Source organism: Magnolia sinica, chromosome 18, assembly GCF_029962835.1.
Source record: "Magnolia sinica isolate HGM2019 chromosome 18, MsV1, whole genome shotgun sequence".
NCBI classification, from domain to species: Eukaryota; Viridiplantae; Streptophyta; class Magnoliopsida; order Magnoliales; family Magnoliaceae; genus Magnolia; species Magnolia sinica.
The window spans coordinates 22,517,851-22,540,071 of record NC_080590.1 but is presented as its reverse complement, the minus strand read 5'-3'; the positions used below and the strand labels follow the sequence as shown (position 1 = coordinate 22,540,071).

Sequence of the window (22,221 nt, the reverse complement as noted above, 5' to 3'; positions counted from 1 at the left end):
ATATTGAAGAAAATCAGCATTAATGCCAGAAGATTTGCACATCGGCACGACGTTCAATGTTGAAAACTTAATTATTTATCATGGCCATCATAAAGATGAAGAATGTGAAGAGCAATGTCGAAGGTTGCCTCCCATGCCTCCTATAAGCGAAGAAATTAAAGAAGTGTATGACAATCAATTGGTGTCTACTCAGGATGGCGAATATCACAAGTTCCTTGTCAAATAAAAGGGTAGACCAATTTCACATGGATCACGGCTTTTTATTTTCAGTGTCTTAATCTGAAGTTTTATGAGAGGTATCAAGCTACCAACTCGTTGAGGTTGAGCTGCAAGATGGAGAGAGATTATGGGGGCCTTAAAGTCTGTAAGCAGAGAAGTAACGATGGGGTGGGGCCCACAAGTCTCCTCTAGGCCCCGCAGGTCAGGCAGCAACTTAAAAGCCCATATAGGTGATGCAGTTGGGCCCCCTTGAGCCCAACAAGTGCACATGTGCTTTTTGTTAATAAAAGTTATTGCAAGGGGTATTTTGTAGTAAGTATTTTAAGTTGGCCTGGTGGCTTTATTTTGAGGTTTTCTTTGGGAAAAAGGGGGGCAGATTGTAACATGGCTTTGAAGAAAAGAAAGGGAACTTTTTTTGGACTTGCATAGGTATCAATTCCTCTTCTTCATCTTGGTGTTGATTCTGGTGAATCCTATCTCCTTTCCTTCCTCTAATCTCCTAGAATCTTCTTTTTCTCTTCTTATCTTCACATCTCCCATTTTAAACTATTGAATCCCACTTTTTTCCCTTATTGCTCCTTTTCCTTGAACCCTAGCCTTGCTGCATCCTTGAATTTCAGATTTCTTTTTCTTTGTTGTTCTGTGTTGCCCATCCGCTATCATATAGGGCCTCATCAATATGGAGGGTAGTGGCTTCATTAAAGGGGAAGGTATAGGTAGGGGTTGGTTTCCAACTGGGTAATGGCGAGGGGATTAGATTCCGGTATGACATCTGGGCTAGGAAATAGTAGTTTAAAGGTCAGTTTTCCACTTTTAGCCAAGCTAGGACAAGAAGTCGGCATGCCTGTACTGTAGCTAGATGTTGTTCCGAAATTGGTGAGGAGGTGGTTTGGGCTCCCCCCTATAAAAGGAATTTAAATGAGGCAAAGCCAGAAGTAGAGGAATTGTTTTCTTTATTGAAGCAGTTGGAGAAGATCAAGCCGCAAATACTTCAAAAAGACTCCCTTAGGTGGCTTCCACAAAAATCCGGCCAGCTTACAGTTAAATCTTTCAATCAATTGATTGCTAGAGGATCTACAAGTGCGGAAATCAGTCACACGTCATACATCTGGAGTTATGGCGATCCTTCAAAAGTGGTGATGTTTGCATGGTTGGTGGGTAGTTGCAGAGTTCTGACATTTGACAACTTGCGCAAAAGAGGATTGATCCTTCCACACGCGTCTTATGTGCTATCAAGCTGAGGAATCAGCTGACCGTCTATTTATTCATTGTTCTTATGCATCGTGGATCTAGTCGAATATATTACCCAACTTCAGAATCGGGTGGGTCATGCAGGTGTCTATTGAAGCCCTATTCCAATGTTGGCAGGGAGGGAGAAAAGGTAAAAAAGAAAGCAAAGATAGGGATTGTGCCTACTTGCCAGAATATGGGCTTTATGGCTGGAAAGAAACAATCGTGCCTTAAGAAATCGGGAAAGTTTCTCAAAGACAATTCACTTTCTCGTAAAAGAACTTGTTAGAGAATGGGTTATGGAAGTAATAGGAACTGGGGCAGACCAGCTCTGTGAATGCTGGGCTGATTTGTAATTTTAGTTGTTCGCCTTTTTATTTTTTTTGTTTTTCGTCTCCTTTTTGTAATTCTTATGGCCCTTGGCCTTCTTGGAATAAACTTGATCACCATTTCAAAAAAAGAACAAAGATTTTTATTTTTTTTAAAGGTTGATAAAAAACTGAGAAAAGAAAATGAATCAGGTCATCTTAAAGACTCACAACTAGAAGATGTATAGGAAAACTGTCACTGAGAGCGATGTGTCTCTAATTGAGATTACCTCTTTTGTTGTCAATATGTTTGCACCCTTGATATCTCGATGAATTACACCTTGTTCATGTAGATAGACCAAACCCTCCAAAACCTGCTCATCAAGCTAGTAGTTTTAATCTATCAAGAAGTAACCTCAAGAATCCTCCATACACTTGCTGACTTATATACAAACCTGAGCAATATAAAATGCCACCAATTGTTCGGGGAAAGGCCCAAATTTGGTTGGCTTGATAATATTAGCAAGTGAGCCATTTTCCACATACCTGTAATGAAATCCATACACTGTTACTACGCTTTCTTTTTTTTTTTGGAAAGTAAGATCACTTCACCAACTTATCCACACACACAGACATACAAGCAAATATGTGTGTGCACGCGCAGGCATGCATGTGTGGGTGTGCACGCACATGTGTGCATGCGTGGAGAGAGAGAGAGAGAGAGAGAGAGGGCAGAGCAGAGCAAAGCAAAAAGGGAAGAAGATCCTATGTAGAAAAAGAAAGAACGGAACATTGATTACGATGCCGAAGGTTACTTACTCAAGAATTATGTGCAAGTGAGTCTTTGTCTTCAGGGATCCAAGATATTTCACAATGTTCTTATGGTTCAAATTCTGTAAAAGGAATAATTAACTAACTGTGATGAGAACAAGAGACCAAGGTGCAAATATAATTCAGTTGACTAGACCAACTAAATCCATCTTTTGGCTGCATTTGGATGTCCCAACTTTTGGGCAGGTGGGATACTTCCACACAAATGGCTGTCAGAGATATCTCAGGTCCTATATAAAATATAAAAAAAAATGCATCGGGCATTTTGTGATAGAAGAGGTGGAAAATTGTGATCCCATGGTGTTGTTCCTGAAGTCTGCACTGCCTCAAAACACATAGCAAAATGATAGTCATTCAGCCAAGATATTCTACTTGCTTGCAATTTGGGGCACATCCAAATGCACCCTCGACATCATTTCAGCAGGCAAGAATGTTCACTTCACAGACACGATAAAAAAATTACTCAGTGATCGAGGATATGTTCGCTGATCACCATGCATTCAAAAACATATATCACAGCAGTATGCAATAGCCAAAGAGTGAAAAACAAATGCAATTGCCAGCAGAGGGAGTAGTACAAAGCATGAAAGATGAGAACTATCTCAAACATGTAAGAAAGCATCAACAGCAAGAGGGAGAAAAATAGTACCTTTAGGAGATCAATCTCTTGCTGAGACACGGAACACGTCCACCAATGATAAAGAATGTTGTGAAAAGAAAAAGAGAAACTTGTGAGACACATTAAATGGCATTTGGAGGCTCAATTAAACTCAACTGCAAAATCCAATTCAGCTTAGGTGAAATGAAAAAATGGGAGGTGCCCACCCTCTCAAGTCATAACAATTACAAAACCACGAATTGCAATCTGCTGTGTTTCAATTGTAATATCAATGTAGGTGTGAGTCCCTCGTTACATATGCAATGCAACTAGTCAGACTATGGTAATTTACATCAAGCCCAACTGGTAAACACACTCACCTTTTCCAACTCTGGTGATACAATAGCAAAAAGCCTGACTAATGCCTTACCATAAGTTGAAATGAAAGGGTGTCTTTATCAGTCAGGGTCAGTGCTAATAACAATTCACTACAGTAAAATGCAAATTCAATTCAATTGAGCATCCAAACACACCCAAAAACAATCAAAACAAACCGGTAATTCTAAATACATCCAAATAAAATAATATCAAACAATAGACAACACAAAATAATAGAAAACTGCAAATTCAAATGACAGAGAGAGAGAGAGAGAGAGAGAGAGAGAGGAAACAGACCATGATAATGTTGAGATCCTCCTGAGCTATATTTTCCAACGAGACCTGTTTAATCGCGACAAAATCTCCATTCTCCAAATCCAAGCCTTTATAGACACGGCCGTAAGCTCCCTTCCCGATCTCATCTCCAAGCATCTACCAAAGAAAAGGTCTGAATGAGCCAGAATTCCCTATTTCACTAAGAAAAAGCTCAAAATCGAACCCGATTTCGATAGAACTGGATAAAGCGGCACTGTTATACACTCACATATTTATTATCTAGCGTCTTCGACTTGTGGAAATGCGCCGTAGCCGAATGCCGAGACATCTTGTAACGGACCGAATTGTGCAGAAAACGCTACAATCGGTCGCCTCGTCGACCTAGAAAATAGCCGCGTAAGGAATCTGACGGTCGGGATCAGAGAAGGAAAGGGAGGGAGTACATGGAAACGCACCTGCATTGCGGCTCTTCATTCCCATTTGCGAGAATTCAGTGGACCTAACAGGAAGGAAGGAGAACGGCGGGGTGGCGTAGGTTAAGGTGGGGGTAGTGTAGGTTAAGAGGAGGCTGGTCGTACGTTAAAAACCCTAGGTTGGGAGTGAGGATGAATTGAAGGAGATTTGGGAGTTTTTTCTTTTTCTTCTTCTCCTCGTTCGGTTAATTGCGAAGGTCGAGAGGAGATGCCATGCTTCGATTTGCTTTCCTCGTCGTTCGGCAGGTGAGGTTGCGGGACTACTAGAACCCTGCTCAGGCTACTTGCACGAGTACAACTTTGATTCGTACACCCCCCACGCTTGATCCTGGCCGTTCATCTGGTGGCCGAGAATCAGGCCGTTCCAATAATCATACACGCTTCTCAGATAGTTATTGGATTTCTCTAACCGTTGGGAATTTAACATGTGAGAAGAATTATCTTGACTTCACGTCCCTGATGTGACACGTGTCACGCGTGATTGCATCCAACTGCTTATCCGGCAGGCCACATCATAGTCATTAACTTAAAAATCAATTCCCACGGTGGAGATTTGTGGGCCAAATGGATTAGCGACGCAGATGCTACCACCTTGTGCCATGGGAGCCGCTCGAGTGCATGCGCTAAGGAATGTTGAGTGGGAGTGCACTTTTCGACACCCACCTCTCGCACATGGCAACGTGCCATTCGTGTTGAAGATCCAAGCCTCTTATCAGGTGGGTGCCACCTTTAAATACCTTTATTTAAATTAAAAAAAATACACAAATCCAATCATCAAGTAGGCCACAAGTATAAATATAAATGGATGGTTGTGAGAAACTGAGCAACTGTACTCGTGATGATTTTCATACAATGACAGTAGCACCGTCCAGATGAGAGGTTTAAATCGCATACGCAAATTAAATAAATGTTTGGTAAAAGAGTCATTGTTACAGTTCACAAGCATTTCCCAATCACGGACATAGCATAATGGGTTTTTGATAGGATACAGTGCCATATATGGCAGCTACGGTGGGGGCTACTTTTCCCTTATTAAATGCTAATCTCAACCGTTCATGTCTTAGATTCCATCTTGCAGTGCCTCTGCAAGAAACAATCATCGAACAATCGATTATCTATGAAGATTCATTTGAAACATTAAAAGGAAAATTCATATTGTGCGGTGCTCAAGTCCGAATGTCAATGACTGGTTCATTAAAAAAACATGATCATAAGATCCTAGCTTCAATGCATTATGATCGTGGCTTGCATATGTTAGTAGTGGGAATATGAACGGTTAAGATCATCTAAGATGTGTCTACCTAAAAACCCACCGTACAAGCGCCTTAGTATCGGGTGTTTGTATCTAACAAAACAGCAGGATATCGTCCTGTCGATGAGCCGACCAAAAAAGGACGAGATAGGGCAACATCTCGGTGTGTGTTGTATATCCACCCCATTTATCTGATTTTCCAACTCATTTTAAGTGTATGGTCTCAAAAATAAGGTAGATCAAATCTTACGTGGATTACACCCTAGGCAGACGACGGGTATAACATACACAGCGGCGTGATCCAAAACTTTTTTCCCCAATAAATTTTTAATGGTGGTAATTCAATCCTTACGGTATGGTCCACTTTATATTTAGATTTAACTCATTTTTTCTACGGTCCCTTGAAAAGATTTGGCAAAGTAGACATACAACCCATGCAATGTCAGGACTCACCCACTAAGCTGTTATCCGTTTCTTACCTAATCTGCGATCAGTTGGAATAACAAGCACGCTTCGGCAAAAACGTGGAAGAATGATTGGAAGATGGAAAGGGAAGCAGGTTGCATGTAGCACTATGGGTCCACCCTGATGTAAGTATCTTATCCATGCCCTTCATCGTTTTTGCCGGTTTATTTTAAAACATGAGTTCAAAAATCATCAGAAACAAAGCTCAAGCAGACCACACCGTAAAAAACAATGGAAATTGAATACCCACCATTGAAAGCTTCCTTAGGGCTACCAAAGTTTTGGGCCAAACTTTTATTTCTTGTTTCCCTTAGGAACCTTATGAACAGGTGGGCCCTAAGAAGTTTTCAATCGTTCAATCTTCACTTTTGTTTTGCTGTGGTCACTTAACTTTTTTATCATAACAAATGTTGGCTTATGTCTTAAAATGTGGCCTATGTCTTAAAATGAGCCGTCAAAACAGATGGATAATGTGGATAAAACTCATATGGTGGGCTCCCACTTCATGGAGCTTTAGCCATGTCGTGCCACTTCGATAACCCTGTGTGGGGGAGCCCAACCTTCCGTGACCAATACCGGAATGTGGATCAGACCCCTGACCATAGGGCCCACCACGAGGTATGCATTGTGTGTCTGCACGTCCATCTATTTTGACTACTTATTTTAGGTCATGGTAAAAAAAAATGAATAAAATTTCAGGTAGGCCACATCACAGGAAATAATGGTCATTAAATGCATGCTAATAAAAAAATTTAAAGTCTAACATAATGTTTATGACCAGCCAAACCTACCGATGAGGTCACGGTGACCCGAATGAAAGGGAAAAAAATAAATATCAACTTGATACAAAACTTGTGGCCAACAGTAGGTTTTTAATAGTTAATAATTATTTTTTCCTTGATGGGTCCACTTAAAATTTGTATTGCTTCATTTTTAGTACTATGCCATAAAATAAGTTGGCAAAATAGATGGCTGACGTGGATATAAAATGCATACACGTATCGAGTTGTGAGAAGGTTCGAATCCTAACCGTCAAACATATATTGGCCCATAAATCACTTGGTGGGCCTAATCGAAAACATGTCCCATGACTGATACTGATAATAAGAATCGTCATGCAACTCGACCGAGGATGTATTAGAGAGATGAGCTGAGCAGTCATGCAACGTTTCTGTATCAAGGGATCCTGACCGCAAACAAATACCAGCTAATAAATCAGAAAAATCAACTCATCAGATGGGTCATACTCACGTGGCGAAAATGGTTGGACAGAGAGAAAATTCCAGCAGCCTATAGTAAATGTACAGCTGTGAGCAAGCTGGACGAAGAATATTGAAGTTGGGGCCCATCCGCACCATGGGTCTGGATACCGTTGCCGTCTCCTTAGTTGGCACGCAATTCACTGCGACTTTTGCATTAGAAGAGCTATTATTATAGGATCTTCATGCGTCGAAATATATACAGCAGGTGATCCATCGCTACTCTCAAGTGGGGCCCACAGTTTGGTGTCCAGATAATTGATATGATTGGCATCCCGGTGTCAGGAAAATCGCCCCATTGAAGGCAAACAACCCGAGGCCTACAGCTTGGCAAGTGCTCGACTGAAGAGGTACGAAACCGGCACGTATCGCCCGCTGCGAAGATGATATGGGTGTATCGGACTGTTACGATGCGATAAAGCCAATTTTTTACGCGTTGCGCCTTCTCCCAGGAGAGACCCAGTTTCAAGTATCTGCGAAACCAAAACACAAAAAACGGTAAGTGATTTTTGGTTAGAGAACCATAGAGCATATAAAAACCAATCAACTAATTGCACAATCAAGTTCAACCACTAACAAATTTAATTTTACATTGAAAGAGCATTTCGAAAAAAATCACGACATAAGGTAACAATAATATATTATAAAAGTAAAAAATTATAAACAATAGAGATTGCCGAATCGAACAAGCCTTGAATCTCCCTTCTTGAAACTCTAAATGAATTAGAAAACCCTCATCTCCTCCCAAAACCCTATTACACCCATATATATTCCTATATTGAACAATTGGAATCGGAAAGTAATTTCACACTTACGTGGTTATACACATATACACATGGCACATTCGATGAGACCATCTTCGATGGCATCAACTAAAACACCAAAATATTCAAGTAATAAAACATAAATTTCTCAAAATTTTTTGATGGCATTGAGCTATTTGTCAATGGTATCGACAAATCTTGTTTGTTTACATATTTAAGACATCAACAACAATTTTAACAATTTTATGGCCAGGATCTTAAGTTTGATCTGGAACTTTTTTAACTTTTGGAATCTCCCATCCTCTATTGGGTCCATTAAATCAATGGTCATAATAGTCAAACATGGACCCGAATTTTATAATTAAGCGGAAACCAACACGACAAACAATCTAATGTCATGTGTGGACAATATCTACGCGAGTCAATGGGTGGGTTAGACCAAGTGCATTCCCTGACCCAAAAATCGAGCCAATTCACTCATTCATCACTTTCTTTGCATTCCGCCAAACAAACAGGCTCTTAGAAGAAAATTACCAACCATACACGTTCTATGCTGGTGTGGACCACCTACTGAGCAGATAAGGCTAGAGCTTGGGAAGGTGCCCAATCACGCAGACGCCCACTCGGTGCATGGCCCAAACCTGCACACATATGCCACATTGACATGCGTACTGCAGTTCACCTGTTCAAGTGGAACTTATTCTTGGGAGGGTGGGTGCACCTTGCGCAAAACTCTGGAATGCACGAATGATCCTAACCATTGATTTTGCAAGGGAAAAAAGAAGGGGGGCGGGGGTGACGTTGACCAGCAGCTCTTATCTAATGTTTAAATCTACGCTTAAGATTACCCAACTAGCCTGAATTCAAGGCAATGCACATCCACTGTAGGGCCCACCTCATGAACCATCCAGGATGTCATTCAACCGTGCCATTATATCACGTATGTTTGCAATTTCTGAGCCACTTGTGGTCCACCCAAATGGAGTTGGTTTTGCATTTAAACATTCCTAGTAGAGGTGGGCATCAAGTCGAGTCGGACCGAGTTAGGTCCAACTCGACTTGATCTAGTTTCATCAAATCCTTGACTCCCAACTCGATCCGACTCGAGACCGAGTCCAACAAGCTTGACTCGATTTGAACCGAATCTTGGCTGGGCTGACCCGAACCGAATCTAACTTGGTCAAAGATACTGAGTCGGATCGAGTTGGCTACGATTCGGATCAGATCAATGGCAAGCGCCCGGACCACCACAAAGATAAAAAAAAAAAAAACATTTTACCTAAAATGGGCAGATTGCCACCAGACGGGGGGATTGCTGCCGTCGAACTGGTGGATTGTTGTGTTGCCAGACGGGTGGATTTTTGCCGCTGGACGGGTGGAGGGAGGAAGTGGATTGGGGAGGAGAGAGAGAGAGAGAGAGAGAGAGAGAGAGAGAGAGACGGGACAACTGTTCGGTTTCGATAGGGTGCAACGCGGGTAGGGTCAGGGTAAAGATGAAAAGTAGAAAAGTTACCTTATATGATACTCGATACGGATTGAGTCGGGTTTCGGATCGAGTTTTGGTTTGAGTCGGGTCAAGTTACTATGAAACCCAAACTTGATTCGGTCAAGATTCGGATCTAGATGGGGCTACTCAATCCGAACCTGAATCTGCCTTTCGGTTTGGGTCGAGTTGAGTCTGACTGAGTCGGACGTGTCGGATCCGCCAAGTCAGGTCGGGTCCTGCCCACCTATACTTCCTTGCATTTGTGTGGATGGGGAAACACAAATACACGAGCCACTCTTCACAATCATAGTTTTAAGACTGGATGACTCCAACGTGACTTGTTTGAGTCGACGCAAACTTAGTTAAACCCAATCTGGTTCAATACAGCAAGTCACCTCCAAATCAAGTGAGTCAACTGGATTCACCCCCGACTCGGTGAGTCACAACTCGACATGCTACGAAATGAGTCAGCCCGAATCATGAATCTTAAACCTATATTCCCAATTCCTGTAATTTCTGCTTGAAATCAAATGGGTTCAATTTATTCCACTTGTTAAACATGGCTGTAATCGCTCCAGGTCGTGATATAAATAATTCCATTTTTATGGAACGTCTGTTTCAATTTTTTTAAAAAAGGAAGAACTCGGGATGCAGCTTGGTCAATCAATGAGTGAAGAGTGGATGAGTCAACTCAGTGACTCAGCTTGATCTCGCAAACTTTCACCAGGTCTATTACATTACATTTTTAGTTTTTTATTTTTTATTTTTATTTATTTATTTTAAAGATAGAATTACATATATAGTGGGGTTGCCATGATTAAATATAAGAGATGGGGTTACCTTTATTCACATTTAAGTGATTCTTCTGATGTGGCCCATAATTAGCAAGGCCCACCAGATGGATGATCTTGTTTAGTGGGTCATCATTCACATATTCAGTGGTAAGTGCCAGTTACAACAAATATATCATCATTAGATAGAAATACTTCAATTGGTGGATAAGATGGGAAGAAACAGTAGATGGATGATCATTTTAGTCAAAATGAAAGATTTTGAATATATGTATCTTTCTGGACTTGCTGTTCCATATATGTAGCTTCAATTGCGTTTGAATGGAGTGAATAAAACAATTGCATTGTGGGTTTATTAAAAGGAGAGAGAGAGAGAGAGAGAGCATGATTTGGGAAGGAGTAAAAGATTAATTTAACAATAAAATGGATTAAATTTTAATCAAGTAGATTAATTGATATGCAATTGATTTTAAAAGGTAAAACATAAAATTATTATTAATGGAAGTAAAGAAAAACAGTTAAAGATTAACATTACTACTTGATTTAGCATTTTCATCAATGACTCAAGTCGTTTCAAGTTTCATGACTCAGTGGATCAGCCGAGTCAGATTAAACTCAGTCAAGTTGCTTAAAACTTCAGCAAGTTTTGTATAAAAATGATCCATAGAATGGATCAGCAGCCAATTTTAAGGTCGATCTGAGTCAATTCGGGCAATTCCATAGGGACCCATTTGGATGGTAAGTTATTTTACATCAGCTAATTATGCCTAAAGTGGCTTATCTTAGTTTCTACTTAATAAGTATATAAGTATGTTTGGTGAGTGTTTTATTTCTTAACAACTCAATGGAAAAAAGAAAAAGAAAAAAAGAAGTCTTATATTGCATTGTTGAAGCACCCAATCAGTTAATGATGTGATTGTGAGGCCCACCTTGATGTATGTGTTATATATCCACTCCTTCCATTTGTTTTGCCAGCTCATTTATTGGCCTAAAAAATAAACCAGATCCAAATCTCAACCACACTACAAGAAATAGTGGTGATTGAATGCCTGCCATTTAAAACTTCCTAGGGCCTACCACAATGTTTATTTTCCATCCAACCTGTTGATGGGGTCACATAAACTGGGATGAAGGGAAAACACAAGTATAAGCTTGATCCAAAACTTTTATCACCCCTAGAGAAGTTTTTAATGATACAAGTTCAATCACCATGCTTCTTATGGTGTGGCCTACCATAGATTTGGATCTCCTTCATTTTTTGGGCTTATGCTGTAAAATGAGCTAGCCAAACAGATGGACGCCATGGATATATAACACATACATCAGGGTGGGCCATGGTCAGGCCTAATTAAAGAGGCTATCATGACTGGATCAAATCTACTGCGCTCCTATCACTCCAGCTGACTGCAACATGAACCCAACGTGCCCAGGGCCGATAGTGGTTTTTCTTAGAAATCCACCCATCCCATCCATTTTACTAAGTTAGGAGCTGTCCCAATAAATGAGGAGATCCAAAGCTTACATGGGCCTCAAAGAAGAAATAATGAAGATTGGATTACCACTATTAAAATCTTCACAGAGCCACTGTGTTGATTATGTGCCATCCACACCAATCATAAGGTCATTCCAACCCAATAGGATCATATGAAGAAACCAGGTGGATGGGTGGATATTTCAAAAAATCAATGCAAGCCTCATGGCTATTTCAATGGTGGATATATAAACAACTTATTTGATGGTATCCAAACGGGCTGTATTAAATTTCAAACATTATTTTTAATAAAAATTCTAAAAAATCATGAAATGGTACTTGTGTGGATGAGAAAGATCTTTCCAACCCAACACAAAATAACCACATTTGCATTTTTTTTAAGGATTGCATTTGTGAAATTATTAAAACCAATATTTTGAATTGTACCACAATTGCATTTTTTTAAAAAATTATTTTAAAGATGCCACTTGTGAAATTATAAATCCGAACTTTTAAATCGTCCTCTTTTATGTTGTGCTCTAGACTCAATGGAATAGTTTAGGCTAGTCGAATGAGCTGTCCAACTGTCGAGATGCAACTAGGCGTACTATAACTTGCAGTGTGCCTATAAAACCAGTTCACACCTCATGCAGGGGAACGATCCCACACATTCAGATGCATAATAATTATCACACAATATTCAAGCTGCATGGGTCCCCGTGAAGTTTGAGTGTCATCCAACACATCCATTAGAATGCCCCCCAATGTTAAAGCATATATCCCAAAATCCGGCTCGATCCATAACTCAAGTGGACCACATTAAATCGATCAATGGAGGACATTAGGGAGGGGAAGTCCACCGTAGAAACTTTCAGATGGAATGTGGGGTCCACCATGTTCTTTATATATCATCCAACTGAGGAACAGGTGCGCCCCACCATGACTAAGGGATAGATGGAATTCGGACCATTCTGCCTAAGAAAAAAAATGATGAATATAATATATATATATATATATATATATATATATAGAGAGAGAGAGAGAGAGAGAGAGAGAGAGAGAGAGAGAGAGAGAGAGAGAGAGAGAGAGTCATGCTCACCTGCACACGTGTGTCATGGGCATTTTATCCAAATAGTCCATGTGATGCGTGACATAATAAAATCTCAAGGGACAAATTTTCAGACTGATCTAAATTTCTAATGACCATTTAGCTGTTGAAGTCACATCATGTACAATGAATTCTCAACCCAGTTCACACGAGTTCGTTGAGAACTGGTGCGCAGCTAAACATTTGGATATATATACACACGCGCGATGTCGTTGTGATTATCAAAGTATGGTAATGACAATGCATATATATATGAAACGCATGTGATCTTTTTTATTTTTTATTTTTTATAGCATTTGAATCAAGTCCAATCGTACCGACGCTGTCAGTACAACAGCTATTCTCTTTCTTTAAGCTTATATACTACTAAACGTAGCAGATGATGGATTATGGAGTAAGGGAATTACTAACTTTGAATATACGTAAAGCATGGTTTGGCTCTCGATTTTTCTTTTTTTTGCAGTAATTCAGGGAAGCGGATTGAGTATTGAATAACTCAGTACACTAATCGTACTGAGTAAACTTTGTGAGGTCCACCATGATTTATATATTTTATTTGCTCCGTCCATCCATTTTCCAAGATAATTTTCTGGCTTGAGCTCAAAAATAAAGCATATACCATGTTCAAATGGGCCACACCACAAGAAACAGTTGAATTGAACTTCTACCGTTGAAAATTTCTCTGGGGACACCAAAGTTTTGGATCAAGCTTATATTTGTGTTTTCCATTCATCCATGTTTGTATGATATTATGAACAGGTTGGATGACAAATAAAAATTACCATGGGGCCTAAAAAGATTTTAACGGTAAAAATCACTATCCCCACTGTTCCCGTGGTATGATCCACTTTATATTTAGATATGCTTCAATTTTGGGCTCAACCCCTTAAATTAGATGAAAAAAGAGATGGACAGCATGGATAGACCACATACATTCAAGGTAGGCCCAACTCAGTTTACTCAGCATGATAAGAGCTTACTGAGTAACTCATTACGCAATCCGATTTTGTAATTCAGACCCTTATTTGAAAGGGCCCTACCATGGATGGACAATGTCCCGTAATGATTTACGAGGGTAAGTCCTACCCCTTCTATCAGCATTATGGAGATGAGTCGTTAAAAAATACAATGGTTCATGTTTCATTTAATAAAGAAAAAGGCAAAAAAAAAAAAAAAAACCTAAGGATCAATGTCAAATATTCCAATCTAGGTTATTCTTGTGCATGGCCCATTATAACATCAATACTCTGATTACGTAGACCAGGGCCCACTTGTATCATAGGTACTACATACATCCTAAGCAGTCGATTGGATACGGGTAAAGTTGTGTCAGGGACAAGTCTGGACAAAATACATGGGCCTGTCAATGGGCCTGGGCTGTAGTGTGTCCAAGCACCACCAGCAAACCAAAACCTAAGCCCAGCCCTTAATGATACTGCACATCTCGACTCCAGCTGGAGCTCTGCCTACATTTGTGCAACGTCTGGGTTGTTAATTAAATGTGCTTCATCTACCATGATGTATGACAAAAATGTCCTTGAAATTTTAAATGGATCGGAGTAGACCAGGCATGGATTGTGCTGATGGTCTCTTAAATGAAGCCCTATCCTAGCTTAATTACTAAACATGCTTAAATTTCAGGTCTAACCCTTAAGCCCAGCATTTTAATTTGAGCTCCACAAAGAGCAAGTAATTAGGAGAACAGCTTGGTGAAGTCAAATAGGACACTTGCTACTTTTGGCCGAAAACCTTGCGCATTAGTAGACATCACGGCCGTCTACAAAATAGTAAGTATACTATTTATAGTAAGATGCCAATTCTAAGAGTTTTAGTTGTATTATGATTTTGAAATTTCTCTTATTGCTTGATATCTCTATTTAAAAGGTTATAAACGCATTTATTTCATTCATCAATTAATTTTGAATTTTATAGAATTTACTTTCTATTTTCTTGTTCTTTTCCTCATAGATTTGAGGAGTCTTTGTAAGGAGTCCAGAGAAGTTCTATGGATTCTGCTCGACCTCACGTCCTTCCTTACGTGAGTTTCATAAGTCAATTGAACACCCTAACACCTTTAAATTTACATGTCTATGGTTTGTCAACCCTTCTTATGTACAAAAACATATAAATTTTGTCTCTATGCAAAAGATATTAATTATTCAATGAATATAAATAACACTCTATCACAAGCATAACATGTTCCAAATATATTATACATGCAATCGGTGAAGTTCAAGCACACAATGCGTACACAGGTACCGTTATTAATCTTCAAGCACTAAAAAACATAGTAAATACATCAACCTACCACCATTCCTCTTAAGCTCCACACATGTGTCATAACCCATCATTCTTCTTTATTTTAGGAAAATTAGCAAACAAGGAATAGAATAACTAAAAGGAGTGCGGATCCTCTGTATCCTGGAAACAACGAGCAGTTGAATCCAATATTATTATTGGTCCACGTCACTTTAAGTGCCACTTCACCGTTATTTTAAATATATTAAAAATAATTACATTTCACGAGAAGTCTAACGCCGTTGGACGGTTTCGTTTGGAAATTAGATTGCATACCGAGTACAGTAGGCTCTTGTTCTTACCATACCGACTAAACTTAGTTAGGCCCACCTTGTATGTATGTGGTCTATCAAGGCCATCCATCCGTTTTTCCATCTAATTCAAGGGATTGAGCCCAAAATTGAAGTATATCCAAATATCAAGTGGATCATACCATAGTAAACAGTGAGGATAATGATTTCCACCGTTGAAACCTTACTAGGCCCCACAGTAATGTTTATTTGTCATCCAACCCGTTCATAAGATCATACAGACATGGATGAAGAGAAAAGACAAATATAAGCTTGATCCAAAACTTTTGTAGCCTCCAAAAATTTTTTAACGGTAAACATTCAATTCAACTGTTTCATATGGCGTGGTTGATTTGAACATTGCATATACTTCATTTTGTCTCAAGCCCTAAATTATTTGGTAAAATTGATGGATGGAGCGGATAAAATACATAAGTCATTGTGGACCCCACAAAATTTACTCAGTACTAGTGAGTTACTACGCAATCTCTGCTTCCTTCTATTTGGGGATTCAGGGCACGGGTTGAGTTGTGAGACTCCTTGCTAAAGTCGCGCCACCTAGTTATGTGGGTCTTACCATGATGTATGTTTTATATCCACACTGTCCATCCATTTGGAGAGATCATTTTAGGGCATGATCAATAATGAGGCGAATCCAAAGTCGGAGTTGACCCCACCATAGAAAATAGTGAGGAGAGTGATGTCCACCGCTGAAGCCTTCCTAAGGTCTACTATGCTTTTTATTTGAGATCCAACCTATTCATAAGTTAACATGGTCATTAAAGAAGCGGAAACACAGATATCAGCTTGATCGAAAGCTTTTGTGGCCCTTCGAGGTTTTTAATTGTGAGCATACTTTCTTCATTGTTTTCTGTGGTGGAGTCTACTTGAGTTTTGGATATGATTCATTCTTTGGCTCATGCCTTAAAATGATCTCTCCAAATGGATGGACTGTGTGGATACAAAACATATATCGTGGTGGGACTGACATAACCAGGTGACATCATTTTAAAAGTGAGTCTTGCTACTCAAATGGAAACTTAAATAAAAATCATGGTGGTCCTTAAGTTAACATAGACATTAAAGAAGGGAAAACACAGTTATCAACTTGATCGGAAACTTTTGTGACCCTTAAAAGTTTTCAATGGTGGGCGTGACTCTCTTCACTTTTTTCTATGGTGGGGTCCACTCGAGTTTTGGATCTAATTCATTCTTTGGCTCATTCCCTAAAATGATCTCTCCAAATGGATGTACGGTGCGGATACAAAACACATATCATAGTGGGACCTACATAACTAGGTGACGTCACTTTAAAGTCTCGCTACTCAACCCGCCCGCTGGATCCGTGTCTGGCAGGAAGCTGATTGCGAACCCCAAATGTTAGGAAGCGGATTGCGCAGGAGTAACTCGCTTACCGTACTGAGTAAACTCTGTGGGGTTCACCATGATTTATGTATTTTATCCGCTCGGTCCATCAATTTTACCAGATAATTTTAGAGCTTGGTACCAAAAATGAAGCATACAATGTTCAAATGGACCACACCATAGGAAACAGTTGAATTAAATGTTTACCGTTGAAAATTTCTTGGGGGCTACAAAAGTTATGGGATCTTGCTTATATTTGTTTTTTCCCTTCATCCATGTCTATATGATCTTATGAACAGATTAGATGACAAATAAATATCACTGTGGGGCCTAGAAAGGTTTCAACGGTGGAAATCATTATCCCCACTGTTTACTGTACTATGATCCACTTGATATTTGGATATACTTCAATTTTGGGCTCAACCCCCTAAATTAGATGGAAAAACAGATGGACGGAGTAGATAGACGACATACATACAAGGTGGGCCCAACTGAGTTTACTGAGTACAATAAAAGCGTACTGTACTAAGTATGCAATCCGATTTCCAAATGGAAACCGTCTAAGTTCTGACGTTTCCGTTAGACTTCTCCTTAAATGTATTTTTTTAAATATATTTTAAAAATCTAATGACATGGCACTTACAGTGACCTGGACCAATAATAAAGCTGGATTCAGGTTCTCCCTGATCCCACGAAATCCGCGCTCCTAAAAGAGATAGCATTTTCACAAATAACCAATCTTCACAATGTGTTCATGGCACAACTTAGAAACTACGCAGGCCCTAAGGTCAATATGGCATGATTCCTCAATGGAAATAAATGATCGCTTTAATTCTACTTCCGTCAATCCCATGGACTTGCACACATTTCTACACCCAAACCACATGCTTATAGAAAAAATCAAATCAACCATTCCAATTAGGAAAGGATGATTATAATCGGCTTTGTTGACATAGCACAGCACCATTGGCTGTTTTAATCAAACCAATCTACAAATTAAAGAAGAAAAGTGAGGGAAATGCTGTATTGGAGTGTGAGAACCTTTTAGCACTAGCCTTTCACACGTGATATGATAGCATGAGGGTAAGAGAACTAAGCTGCTAATCAGGCAGGTCTTTCTTAACCTTGTCTAAAAAATAGGTGGGATTTCTAACCCAATACTCTTCTTTTGGCCCAAATGCATATTAGACGATTTAATTTTTTGAAAAACATATACAAGATTAGACCAACATGATTTAATTTTAGCTAATGGTAGTTATGTATTAAAAATCATATGTTGTTTTGACAAGCACTAAAAGTAATTTTGACAGCCAACAATGCGCAATCTCTAATATATAATTACTATTAACTAGAATGATATTGTTTGGTTGTGAACTCCATCTGGTGGGGCTCATTGGAGTACCTACACACCTAGGGAGTTCAAGATTGGTTTAATGGTTTGTATGTTTTGGATTTTACATATAGCACCTAAGATATCAATTGGGAGATAAATTGTTGCCTTAATATTGAGTAAGATCTTTTGTCCAAAATATTAGTTGATCTCATGGGTGGGGCTATATTTGGAATTAGATGGCATATACTGCATTTGTATGTTCGAAAACAATCCTCCCTTTTTAGGGGTCATTTGGCACCATAGATTTGGAGGGATTTGAGGAGGTTTCAAATCATCTGCTTGTTTGACACCATAAAGCAACCGGGGGTTTGAAATCCCCTCAAATAAGGGAGTTTGAAATCCACGGTCAAAGCTTGGATTACATCTAAAATCTTTAGAAGAGTTGCATGTGTAACATGTGTCACTAGATTGTTAATCTATTGGACACATGACCCACTAATGATATCCCAAAATAATTAGATTATCAATTGCATCACTATAATTACTTTAATACGATGATCAGCGCCATCCAAATATTGCCCATGTAAATTAACTGTTAAAAATAGTTGGTTAGCCGCCCGAACGTGATCTTGTGCTTGTGACCCATTCGAGACTTGAAATTTCATCATTTTTGGGCAAAGTATATATTTCTGCAAAGCTTATTACAACCTTTATTTCAAATATTATATATGTTCACTAATTAGAGATATTAAAGTTAATTTAGTAATTAAATTCAAACCCCTATAAATATATCTTGGGTAGCTACTTTTAGATTAAAGTTATTTTGAATCAAGGGTGCCAAACACCATAAGAGGATTTCAAATCCAAGGGGATTTTGAATCAAGGGGGTACCAAATCCACGGTCCCAAATGGGCCTTTAGGTTTTCCTTTAGTACGGGGTTCAATCACTTTTACACCATCATAAACATAGGTTGGTTGGCATCTATTCATCATTGTGTGAGTTTCCATTATAGCCGAAGTTGCTAAATACACGATAAATGCATAAATTATTTCAATTTCTCTCATAGAAGATGTGTATGAGAAGTTTGATCAGGTCATCACTGCAAAACGTAACATAATATATCATCCTAGTTGAGTTCGCATCAAACTCCGAATGTACCACATCAATAGAGATGAACTTATCTTTAAGTGGGACCCACATAGGCCCTTTAAATTCCTCATATATATATATATATATATATATATATATATATATATATATATATATATATATATATATATATATATATATATATATATATATTCCAAACTTATCTTCAAATGGGGAGTCGCATTCACAATGTTTGCTACAGTTATTGAATTTCAACAATGGTGATGAACTACAAGCATGTTTTTCAGATGGACATAGGTCATTGACAATCAATGAATTTATTGTAAACTTAGACCACTAGGACAATCCGTACAACCATTGACAAATGTGATATGACACGGTGGACCATGAAGAACTTGCATATGGTAGATCCATGGCCTCGAATCAACGGTGAAAGAAACGTTTAATCGTCAACATTGAGCAGGAGAAGGGAAAAGAGGTGATGTCTACGATTCCTTACAAGGCGTGAACTTTGGAACATAGGCAATGCACGTATTTCCCTTCATATGAACGGTCTACATTGGTACGTCACGCTTCTATGTGCCTTACATATCATCTCCCTTGAAAAATGGCCTAATACAGTCTTACGTCTCAAGCAAGAGTTCTTTGCGGGGCCCACATGCAGAGATAGCTGGATAATCTGATAATAGCCGTGAAGTTCAATCCACCTACAATAACTTACCAATTGATGGTCCAGATCATCCATCCAGATTGAATTTTGGACCGTGGACCATCTCTAATGTGGTATGGATGATGTGGCACTACATGTTGGATGGGTAAAGGTCAGAAATTACAGAAGTAAAATCATTTTCAAAGCATATGTCATTACCACACGTATGTGATACAACAATCTTCAAATTCGTTTCAAGAAACTAAATAAGAATTACTGTCCATCTGACGTAGTTTGAAATTAATCTCGAACATCAATTTCTCCAACCGAATACAGATGTAACGTATCTTAATTTTTACTTTTTTTGAAAACATATCATTAATCATAATTCACATTGAACACGCGTGGGAGATCCAATCCATTCATTGGATGAATGACAGTATATGAATGCTGTGGCCTAAGAATAAGATCGGTGCACCCGTCAGGGCGGCCACCGTTTATAAAGTAAATGTACGGATGTGAGAAACCATGGCTGAAGTTTTCTAACCTATCGACCTGATCACTAGAATTTATTTCTGAGCATAGATATCTAAACGGTGGACCCACCTGATGTATGGCTTTGATTTTGCACCTATCTAAACGGTGGACCCACCTGATGCACTTGCGTGTGGACTTATCAAAGGTTTCGGTCTCGATGCTCATAGGAAGCGGATTGCGTACGACCCGTGGCTGTTTGGGGCCCACAGAGATGTCCGTGAAAAATCCTATCTGTCAATCTGTTTTGCAAGACCACAAGAACTCATGCGGGCCATTTCACACTAAACAGTGTGGATGGAAAGCCTGGCGGTGACAGGAATTTTCTTTCTTTTTTATCAGTAGGATGACATTTGTGCCTACCGTTTATTTGTGGTAATAACCCTATGAACGGTTTGGATGGCATATAAACATCAGGGTCAGCTCCAGGAATGTTTCAATGGTGAACGTTTCGGTTCCCATTGTTTCCTTCGGTGTGGCCCACATGAGTTTTGGATGTGACTGATTTTTGGATTCTTTTCATGTTGTGGTCTTTCAAAACAGATGGACGGAGTGGATTTTTCACGTACATCTACATGGATCCCACACAGCCCCGGGCACAGGTCAATCCATGTTCCTGTTTAGCTCTCAGCTTTGCGAAGCGTACACGTGATGCGCACGCCCTACATGTGACCGGATCTCTCATACGTGCCAGATCCAATCCATCCAGCAAGTTGGTTCTATCTTCTTCATGCTTTTGCAAAATTTAATCCGGTCCGCTCAGCATCTAGGCCCAGATTTTGGAAACAGGTGGATGGGTTAGGAAACGTCAGTCAGGTTTTTCAGATCTGTGCTTGTTTTGAAAGTTGTGGCCTACTTGGCAGGTTGATCATCCTGATTCTTGGAATAATGCATCAGTGTATTGGTTAATTTCTGACGGATGAATTGGATCTAGGCCTATCATTCCATGTTAGCACATGTGTGGCGTGCACACGAGCTATACTTCACACGAGGGTGCGCTTAGCAAAGTCCAATACATCTTGCGGAAGCTGATTGTCTGTGATTCCGGGTACACAGAAATATACCTGATGCCGGGGCTCTGTGGGGTCAACAGAGATGTAAGTGATTTATCCACTCCGTCAATCTGTTTTGAAAGACGAAATAGTACCACACCGACGAAACAGTGGGAATGGAAATGTCCACAAATAAACCTTCCTGAAGCTGACCATGATATATATATGCCATCCAAACCGTTCATAGGCTTATTACCACTCAGATAAACTGTATTAAAAAATATCATCCCGATATAAAACTTCTGTTACCCCCACGGTTCAATCCCCTCTGTTTCGGATGGTATGGCTCATATGAGTTTTGGAACTTCCTGGATTTTAGAATCCTATCCTATTTGGTCTTGAAAAACAGATGGACAGAGAGGATTTATCATAGACACCTCTGTGGGCCCCACGAAATCCTGGGCACATGGATATCTCCGTGCCCTTGGTCACTGGCATTCCCCTTCCACAGCCAAAGTGCAAAAATTACCGAACGTGGTCACTTCTGATAATCCGAACGTGGCAAGAGTTGGCACTTATTTATTATTATTTTTTAATTTTTTGGGGGCCAGCCTTTTTCCAAGCTATGGATGAGCTAATGGGAATCATCTTATGAATATGAATGTTAATATTCGCGGGTGCCATTAATCCATGATGGTCCCCATCAAAATGGATGGTGATAAGGAAGAATCCTCTTCCGA

The 22,221-nt window shown here is 39.5% G+C and overlaps 1 protein-coding gene across 2 annotated transcripts in view; it reads right to left on the bottom strand.

Moving 5' to 3' along the window:
- The window catches only part of LOC131233587 (MAP3K epsilon protein kinase 1-like), a 55,000-nt gene extending 50,448 nt beyond the window's left edge, over window positions 1-4,552 (bottom strand). For both annotated transcript variants that reach the window (XM_058230360.1, XM_058230361.1), the window contains exons 1-7: window positions 4,296-4,552; window positions 4,109-4,221; window positions 3,862-3,996; window positions 3,238-3,258; window positions 2,577-2,650; window positions 2,213-2,303; window positions 2,048-2,131 (exon numbers count right to left, since the gene is read on the bottom strand). In XM_058230360.1, the coding sequence (XP_058086343.1) occupies window positions 2,048-2,131; window positions 2,213-2,303; window positions 2,577-2,650; window positions 3,238-3,258; window positions 3,862-3,996; window positions 4,109-4,168 (465 nt within the window). In that variant the 5' untranslated portion in view covers window positions 4,169-4,221; window positions 4,296-4,552. The remainder of the gene's footprint in view (window positions 1-2,047; window positions 2,132-2,212; window positions 2,304-2,576; window positions 2,651-3,237; window positions 3,259-3,861; window positions 3,997-4,108; window positions 4,222-4,295) is intronic.
- Window positions 4,553-22,221: the final 17,669 nt, after the last annotated feature.